General features: G+C 29.2%; 2 protein-coding genes across 14 annotated transcripts in view; one reads left to right on the top strand and one right to left on the bottom strand.

The window, feature by feature from the left end:
* The first annotated feature begins 271 nt into the window (after nt 1-271).
* LOC105835191 (DNA-directed RNA polymerase I subunit RPA12) lies at nt 272-2,067 on the top strand. 3 transcript variants are annotated; one of them, XR_003626626.2, is made up of 4 exons: nt 272-517; nt 670-892; nt 997-1,262; nt 1,392-2,067. XR_003626626.2 is itself a non-coding variant. In XM_012678232.3 (3 exons), the coding sequence occupies exons 1-3, from the start codon at nt 385-387 to the stop codon at nt 1,019-1,021; spliced, it is 381 nt and encodes a 126-aa protein (XP_012533686.1). In that variant the 5' UTR covers nt 272-384; the 3' UTR covers nt 1,022-2,063. The 3 variants fall into 3 exon arrangements, 1 of the variants encoding a protein (XP_012533686.1); XR_003626625.2 differs by having other exon boundaries at nt 1,335-2,067; XM_012678232.3 differs by having other exon boundaries at nt 997-2,063.
* LOC105835192 (venom dipeptidyl peptidase 4) overlaps nt 1,543-9,954 on the bottom strand; it is a 401,395-nt gene continuing 392,983 nt past the window's right edge. For all 11 annotated transcript variants that reach the window (XM_036292835.1, XM_036292837.1, XM_028193725.2 and 8 more), the window contains 3 exons: nt 7,993-8,153; nt 6,590-6,801; nt 1,543-6,501 (listed from right to left, as the gene is read on the bottom strand). In XM_036292835.1, coding sequence (XP_036148728.1) covers nt 6,403-6,501; nt 6,590-6,801; nt 7,993-8,153 — 472 coding nt within the window. In that variant the 3' untranslated portion in view covers nt 1,543-6,402. The remainder of the gene's footprint in view (nt 6,502-6,589; nt 6,802-7,992; nt 8,154-9,954) is intronic.

The raw sequence follows: 9,954 nt of genomic DNA, 5'->3' as shown, positions 1-9,954 counted from the left end.
AAATCCTACGTAAAAGATAAGATTAAGTGGTAAAAAAAATGCTGTAAAAATTTTAATTAAATTGAACAAATAGTTTGAGATATCGTAATCACGGATTCCGAAAACAGACTGTTTCAAGAAAAACGTTTGCAAGGTATTCACAAAGTAGAAGTACGAATAAACAACTTTTAGTATTGCTCGCAGTATTAAATTTCGCGCGTTTCTTGCATCTTATCAGTGTTACCTCCCTAAACAGGTTAGGGAGTTAGAGCCAGTTTAGACAGTCCCTACGTTTATTACCATTAGAGAACATCAAGAATACACTTTATAGGTTATATTTTCAAAAAGGAAAAAGCACATGATTATATTCGGTTCAATTACGTGTGTTTAAATACATGTTAAACGATGGCAAATAACAGCGACAGTTGTTTTATCACTGCACCTGGCTTCTGTCCAGATTGTGGCTCAATTTTACCGTTGGTAAAAGAAACGGGAGGAATTACATGTTACACGTGCAAGAGAAAATGGGATTCCGAAGGTATACTTCGTATATCTTTTTATATTATTGTTAAAACAGTTATCTAATATATTGGTTGTTGCGACAATTTCAGAAATTCTGTGAAACATTCGTGCAGACTTTAGCAGTAATTAAGAATTTACATTAATGTTACTTAATATTGTTTTTTTCAGTTTTTGGCGATATGAATATGTTACACACAATTCACTTCAATAATAAGTATACTTATGCTGATGCATCTGACAAAAAAGATGAGGATAGTGAGGACGATGCAGATGGGCCAGTAGTGGAACGACAATGTCCTCAATGTCAAAATAACAAAATGTCCTATGCAACGTTGCAATTGAGATCTGCCGATGAAGGACAAACTGTATTCTACACATGTACCAAGTGCAAGTGCGTATCCATACATATTGTTAGCATTTATGTAATATCTTTATATAAAGTTCACTTATGTTGCTTATAGTAGTATTTGTTAATAACATACATTTTATTTGCAGATTCAAGGAAACAGAGAATTCCTAATCTAAAATTTTACATTGTACATCTTGTTTTATAAGAAATATTGTTACATAGAACCAATATGATTCTTCCATTTTTTTTATATAAAATTATTTTAAAATATTTTTGTGTCATACAACACGACTAAAGAAGTAAAAAACTAATGTTTTGCAATATATTTCCACATGTAATTTATATTCCATGTGTTTTTATTAAAATGTACGATATTAATCTGTTACTTATGAAGTAACTTTGTTAAGTAAAGGTAAGAGCCCAGACTTTTGCATAATGCATAAAAGAAAATCAGTCAGAATCTCATATTTTCCTCTTATTCCAGCATGGAAGTGAAAGTATCTGATTAATTAATTATCTTATTCCTGTTGCTTTATCTCAGACAATACAGATGTTCAAACATGTAAAAAATCAATATAAGATTTATATCACGATTTTGAATATGGATGTTATCTGGGTAACACTATCGGAAACATACAGATGTGTATAACAAGATAGTTGTTGAGATTTATATCTCAATATAAATACACTGCTTTAATAAAACATAGAGCTTTATTTATAATACACTCAACAAATAGTGGTGAAAGAGAGTACACTTGTCATAATTTCATATAACTCTACTGGGTCACAATATCTTCTTTCTAACAATGCTCCATTACCTTAATTAAGTGTAAGTAATTTTGTATGTACAATGCGCATGTCGAGATAAAAGTTAACAGTTATTTTTAATAAATTCACCTTGATCCACTCTCAAAATTGTTACAGTGGTCCTTGCATTAAAAAACTTTAATAGAGAGTTTGTCGATAGTCTCTCTTACTTATCCTAGGTATGCATTTACACATTGGCACTAATATTTGCCCATGGTCTAACAATAATGAGAAGTAGATATGCTATCTTACATTAAGGAAAAAGTATCTATAAACTAATTGTTGAACTTTATGCCATTTGTTACGTAAACTATAGACATATAAATGTGATATAAAGTGATGTAATTGCACTTTCTTAATACTCTGGTATACCCACAATATAAGCTCAAATAAAGAAATAAAAAAAGAAATTTTTAACGGATGCTCTTAATACAGGAACACATGAATTGGTCAAACTATTAAAATATATTGCACCGAAAGGTTTTTATTAACTATCTGTCTTTAAAGAAATTTTTGAATTAATTTTACTTCAAATTTGAAAAATTTAATACAAGTTTTTAAAAAGTTGATTTTTTTTTAACAAAAACTATATTAAACAATTACTGCAGAGAAAGAATTACGAAATATTTTCAATTTACGTTTTTTAAAGTAAAATGACTTAATACCGTATGTAATTTTTTAAACGAGATATTAGCATCTTTACGTATTTACAATATCTGCATAATATAAGTAATACTATTTTTGTGTTACAATGAAATCAATTTTAAAAGTCTCGAATGATAGAATCTTATTATTAACGCACCTGTCGTTCGAAAGGTTTTACATATTAAAATAATATTAAGATATTTTTATAACAATGCAGTTATCAAATGCGATACTTATACTTCCAAATATTATATATATATATATATATATTCCATAGCATAAAGTATATATATGTTTTATAAAAAACATATGTTTTAATAACTTGTGCATATTATCTTAAACGCTTTTATTATATGTAAATCCTTTTCATGTCTTTTCAAATGTCTTTGTACATATTATTTTCATAGTAAAATGCCTCTCTCTCGAAACGTGCAACAGTTTGTAGCGATACAAAAAATAATGTGTTACCTACCTACAGGTCATTACAAAACATTGCTTTCGCGTATATTATCATCGGTTCTGAAAGTATAATTTGGTTACTGTTTCCTATATAATTTCTCATCGGTCACAGTGTCTTACGTTGTCACACTTTCATAAAAATTACGAACGTTACAACAGTTGTGATCAAAACAGTTGTGAAAATATATAATATTACAAAAACACCCCTAAATGTATCTCAAAAATTGATTGGCTTAATTCCACATTTTTCTGCACGCAAAATTTTGAATTTTCTATATATTAAAATTGGTTACATCGTCGGCGAATGTTGCAAAGTTATTGACAAGACTGATTCATATCCAAAATTCTCATTTCGTCAAGATTCATTTGATTAGCACGATATATAATTACTAGTAATCGTTAATATCACGTATCGAGATAAACAATAATATGGAATAACAATAATACTAACTTGTTTTTTTATACATAAGAATTTTTGCAGAGTATTCCAGAGCCTTAAGATAACATATATGAGTTCAGAAAATTAATTTATTGAAATCAAAATTATTTAGCTCATTTTACATATTGACTATAATAATATATGAATCTGTTATTAAGATTTTTAATGTCGTAATGTATTGTGACAGATAATTTTTTAAATTGCATTTTAGTTTTAGGGCAATAAGAAATTATTGTTGTTAATTAGTTTTCTACTCTTAATTGAGATATAAAAATTTTAATAATATAGTTTAAATTAAAATTTTTATTAATATTATGATATAATTGAACGTACAATTTAATTTTTTTAATTGGAATGTAATAATTTGTATTTCTAGATCATTTTATAATAATTAACTAAAATACATTCAATAACAAGAATACTTATTGGTATACACACTATAAAACTAGATAGTTATAGATTAGTATGAATTATTTAGTTGAGTTACAATTAGCTGAATTCGAACTTTTGACTGAAGAACTGTTTTAAAAAGATTTACTTATGCCTTCTTTAAGAGGCAATTCGAAAATTTTGATGTTATCAAATATACCTTCATTAAAGAAAAAAATAAAATTAAAATGTCACAAAACATTAAATTCGCGAAGATTTGCTAGTAATATCAGTAAGATTGAAAATATTAAATAAAGCCGAATAATTTTCCAGACAATGATTAACTAAATTTAGATGTGTTAGATCTGAGTAAAAAATACGTCACATTACATGTTTTACTTTTCTCTACGATTCTATGATTAACTACAATTAATTAATTTAAAATCAGAAAAACAAATACATATTATTTCGTGATTAGTAATAAAATCACAATAAAATTATTATATTTTTAGGACATTAATATTGATGTAATAACAAGAGTGTGTTGTTGAAAATGTATATCAGTAAAATAAATAATATCTTTGAAAAGGTTTGTAAAATTGTTAAACAATCTAATTGTTTTATTTGATAGATGTAGTATTCAAATACAAATGTAAAAACGTGTTGAATACGTCATAATAATTGTTACATTTCAGAATATCGTCGAAATATTATTGTCAAAAAGTGTTTGCAGTACAAACAGTGTACTTTTGTTTTTCAATTTTATCATCAGAAAGACGATACATATTTTGTATGATAAAACATTATTCGTGAATTAAAAATTAATTTATTATCAATTTGAAAGAAATTTAAGAATTCCAAACATCCCCATTTTATGGAGTAACAAACTATTTCACAAATATTTTATTTTTTAAATGTTGAAACGTTAAATATATTGTAAAAACTCCAATTATAATTCTAATGTAAAGATATTTTCTTATTTTTGAACTAGATAAAAAATTATTAAGTTTTGAGAATATTTTTCTTTACTTTGAAAATAAATGCATATATATATTTGTATGTGCACTCGCGCGCATGGATGCAACAGCGTATAAATTATATTTTTAAAATGTTAAAAGATCTCATTTATCAAGATTTTACAACTGAACTCATATATGTGAACATTATTACCTTGATATGTCAACTTAATATTTCGTCAAGAAAAAGGTGCAACTGAACTAAAAAATAATCTAAAATATATTGAATAAATCTAATGTATATAAATGCAGAACATATTCCAGATGGTTAAATTATTAATAATGTATGTAATTAATCCAAACAAAAACACAATATGCACAAAAGGTAATAGACCTCCAACGGCAACCTTGACATATGATATACAGTGAAAGAAAGTTGGATGAGAAAATTGGAACTCAACACCCTTAAAATTATTTGCCAATTTATTGTGAGAACAGGAAAAATAATATAATAAAAACGCTATGGATCACAACATAGATAAATAAAGGAGTAACTGAAATACAGTTGATAAGTGTCATGTATCCATTAACGAATGTGACACATTAAACTCACAAAAACAAAATACAAGTTGAAAGTACTTAGCAATTTTTCCTTATAAATTGATTTTGTATAATTTTTGAGATAAATTTATATTAAGTTTGAAAATATTTATTTTTATTTAAATTAGTGAACATTTTTATAACTTTATCTTGATATAATTATCAAGATTATAGTTCTGAGTAGTCTACGAAAGATTTTAATCGCGATTATCATTGTTCGTTAAAAGGTTATTAATAAAAAATCTAATATAGAACAGCAGTTTGGTCTATATTTGTACCGTTTCCACATGAGTTTTCGACTTTTCACGCGAAGCGAGATTCACCCCCACTCTTACCCCGGCGCTTACAATCCAAAGTGCCAATAATTGTTCTGTTCCACGGGAATTTCCGACTTTTTAAATATGAGTTGTATATCTCAAAAATTATACGAGATCGTCGATTAGTTTATAAAGAAAAATTGATCAGTATCTTTACCTGTATAACATATGTCAAGGTCAAAGTTATTGGAGCTGTGTTATCTTTTATGCATCGTTACTACAAAAACATAATTTTTTAATCTTAGGAAAATTCTAAGAAAAAAGTTCCACATAGAGATTACTAATTACATAAAAATTAGTAATTTATATCGATTAATTAATAATAAATTTTGCCGATAAATTATTTTAATATCGATAATATAGTGAAAATTTAGGAACAAGATTTCGTCAATTATCAAATATTGCGGATTCATTAAATAAAAGGTATAATTAAATTATAAATGAAAAATATTTCCGCTATTCGAGCTTGACGTCGAGTCGATTGGTTCATTCAACCAACCGAGGAATAACGGTTCGCATACTAATATAATGCTGGAACAGTGCCTGTGAGAATGTAAGTACGACATCTGCAACGATACACTCTAATGAGGTCTGAACGGCGAGGCAAACGGGGCTTGCGCCGTTATTAGGCCTTCAACACACCGTTTGATCGGGTATTTTAAAAAACGTATCAAATGTGTTTTTTTTTTACAGACCTGCCCTGCGTAGTTTCGCGATGATACTAATTGCCTAATTAATTACTTTATCCTCTCCTTTTACACTCATTCTCGCTTTCGCTTTCGCTCTCCCTTTCTCTCTGTCCTCTTCCATCTCTCCTCGGCAATCTCACATCGCTATGTACACTCGTTAAACCCTCATATTACATATCGTACATAAACTATGTACACGTGACGAAGTATTTACAAGTGTGAGGCAGGTGGTGTACAGCATCTAGATTGTCATCACTATCCCGTGCTCCGATCATGATGACGTCTGAAAGCATTCGTCCAGGAAGTTCTCCAGCGAGTGGTACAGATGCGCTCGCGACTGGACGATACCGTGGTCCTCATCCGTGTACGTCTGCAGAAACGAAAGATATCCGATTATACTTCGCGATACATATACTGGTTTATTATTTTTAATTCAACCTTCTGTCGATGAAACGTACCTGTTGTCTAAAGAGGATGTCCTTCTGTTCCAACACCTTGGCGAGCATAAGCGACTGTTGATAGTGCACGTTGTCGTCCAGAGTACCGTGAATCAAGTAGTACATCTTGTTCTTGATGTTTTCGACCTTATTCAGCAGCTGGCCTTGCTCGTATCCTTGCAGATTGTCGGTAACGGTAGGCAGACCCATAAACCGCTCGGTATAAATCGAATCTGCGATTAAGTAATTAACACGTATCAACAAGGAGCGCACAAAAAAAAAGAAGAAAGGATGGGGATGGTCTACGCCGTCATGTGGCGCGTAATATCTTATGCAGAAATTGCACAAGTGTGACGCTGCATGAGCCTTTTTTAACGTCATCCTGTAAATCACATGTATTTTTCTCGCGTTCCCTTCTAACAAAAGGGAAGTAAATGCTGACACGAATTTAAAGCAGTTGAAAAAGTAATATTAAACCTGCAGTGGCACGTCCTTCCATGGAGCGCGCGCGTACTTTTCTTCATTAAAACGACGGTGCGTAAAAAATTCTTAGACGAATCCCGAGGGCAAATGAGCTTAACATAAGTCATTTAAAGTAAGCCGCATTCTCCGCGAGTAAACTCTCTTAACAACGTTCGTTTATAGTAGAGAATATCCAGCTGGAAAATATTGCTTCGCGTGCACTAACGCATACTAACGATGCAGCAATATTGGAAAAAAAGAATAAAAATACCAATTTCGATCAATTGCTTTTTCTCTTATTATATATTTAACTTTATATATATATATATTAATAAATTTTAAATATATAAATTTTAAAAAATAAATACCTTTTAAAATAAATATTTAAATTTTATATGATTTTAGTATAATTAAAACGCGCGGTATAGAACGAATTGTTCAATCGAAAATAATCCTGCAAAATATCGTTATTTCATTAACAACTTGGATCTAATCAGCGTTTTTTATTTTAATCAATTGTTTTAATTTTTAATTTATTACATTATATACTATTATTTATTATGTTTTAATTATTATGATCATGGGAAAAAGTTCTAAAAATTTCAACTAAAAATACAAGTTTTTTCTTCTTCCAGTTCTACTTTTATCCTTTTTCACCGAAGATATTGATTTTCTGTCGTTTGCATTTTTAATTATAAGATAGGATATATTTTTGATTTTTTGTTAAAAATCTTTAAATTTTTTTCTACTTTTACTATTACCGCTAAAACGCAAACTAACTTTGTTATATTAAATTACACGCTGTGTAATTTATTGTAATTACAAGAACTTCTTGCCCTGTCGCAAGATAATGTCAGTTTACAGTATTAAATCTAATTTTCCTTCTCTTTGAAATAACTGTCGATTAAACACACTTTACGCGTTGTGTCATTAATTTGATCGATTACCTATTGATTACGTACCGTAAAGGGCCCAATCCGTAACCGGCGCGACGGACATGCCGCACTTGAAGACACCTTTTAAGTCCATAGCGAGCGTCATGCCGGTCGCGTATCCACCATAACTCCAACCCCATATCGCCGTTCTTGTACGGTCAATGAAGGGCAATTTGTCCTGCAAATGCCTGCAAGAAGCAGAGAAAAGGCTCGAATCAATATCACTGAAAATACGACGTTATAAAATACGACGTCCACAGAGTTCCTCACAAAATGGATTAAACATTTCATAGAAATATCTATCCTAGATAGCACACAAAATCACAATAAGAACAAGATAACATCAAGTAAAAGTCATTTCAGAAATAAAAATCATAATCTCAATCAATAAATTTGACGATAATTTTGTGATAAATTCTTGATATGACAATAATTTTCAAGTTTAATTTATTTTAGTTAAAAAATTACTTAAAAATTTTTGTTCACTTACTACTACTATCTTGGATTGTAATGTCAGAAGCAAAAAAAAAATATAATAAAATATTTTGCTAGACATACCGAAAATTATCTTTTGTTTCAGAGAGAAATTAAATTATATATTGATCTCAGACAATACAAAACCTAAAAAATATTTGAAAAAAAGTCGCAAAAATAGTCTTAAAGACATTTAAAAGACATCCAATTTTAGTCTTTGTGTTGCTGAGGATATTTCTATTTATTATTTTGACAGTTGTGAACACGGTATATATATATATATATATATATATATATATATATATATATATATTGTTTTTAATTACGCATAATTTAGTTACAGGCATATCGTTAGTTTACGTTTTAACAAGATAAAAAGAAAGTTTTCAATTTACTTTATAAGGTTTTATCGAGTGGAAGTTGTTTTATTAAAGTATATTTCTATTTAAAAAAATTCCATTTTACATTGTAAGAATTTTTATTGTGCATTTTCTCTTTTGACGTCACAATACAAGTGATGGAACCAGGTGAGGAAACAGGACCCTTAAAGTCATTGCCACAACAAACACTTATCACAAAATTATCGTCAAAAATGTATCGAGTAAAATCATAATAATTTTTCTTAAAGTGATTTGAAGTCATCTTGATCTTATCATTTTTATTTAAGCTAACGTAAAAGCATAGAAAGAAAAAGAGAAAAGAGCAGACCGTATATAAAAGAAGATACATATCTTGAAAATGAGTATTTACACGGAGAGAATTTTCTTTTAAAAATTACCTCGAAAATGTGGTAATTGTGAAATGATGTGAATCTCGAAGAATTTTATACTTTTAACAAAGTTTACTAAAATTTTAATAAAATCTGGCAAAGTTTTAGTAAATTTTGTTAGAAGTATAGTAAAATTTACTAAAATTTTACCAAATTTTATTAAAATGTAAGTAAATTTTGTCAAAAGTATAGTAAAATTCTTCGAGGTTCACGTTGTCTCGCAATTACCACAATTTTCGGAGTAATTTTTAAGAGAAAATTCTCTCTGTATAATTTTCAAAATAATATCAAAAAAGATGCCTATGACAGATTCTTTTGTCTCCATTTAGGTGAATCGCGCAGGCACGCCCTACAAGATTACCCTCTTTTGCCAGAGAATGCCGCTCGTAAAAAGACAATCACCCTTCTCTCGCGCTGAAGCGCATGGATAGTCGTACGCTTTGCGATAAGAATCGATGAATACTTTGTAATTTCTGCTTCCCTTTTTCCGTATCTTCCATTATCTCGCGTGCACTCTGCGCGATTGTACGTGCCACCAATGTGCTTCGTATTAAAGAACATGTGGCATAAAATTGCTTTCCGTGTTTCACGCAATTGCAATTTTTCTATAATAATTATGCAATTATAATTATCGAAACTTTTCAGAGAATCTAATTCTCCCAGTCTTAATAATAATTTTATTAAATTATTTTTACACCGTGCTCTTTCAGGAATAATAGACAAACAATTAGAACGCTCTCAAATTT

Source organism: Monomorium pharaonis, chromosome 10 (assembly GCF_013373865.1).
Source record: "Monomorium pharaonis isolate MP-MQ-018 chromosome 10, ASM1337386v2, whole genome shotgun sequence".
Lineage (NCBI taxonomy): Eukaryota > Metazoa > Arthropoda > Insecta > Hymenoptera > Formicidae > Monomorium > Monomorium pharaonis.
This window is presented reverse-complemented; position numbering and strand designations above follow the sequence as displayed.

Bases quoted from the DNA above. Each gene is read 5' to 3' on its own strand.
- LOC105835191 (XM_012678232.3), top strand. From the start codon at position 385: ATGGCAAATAACAGCGACAGTTGTTTTATCACTGCACCTGGCTTCTGT. The intron at 518-669 runs GTATACTTCGTA...TGTTTTTTTCAG, and splicing joins GAGAAAATGGGATTCCGAAG to TTTTTGGCGATATGAATATG. The intron at 893-996 runs GTGCGTATCCAT...TTTTATTTGCAG, and splicing joins TACACATGTACCAAGTGCAA to ATTCAAGGAAACAGAGAATT.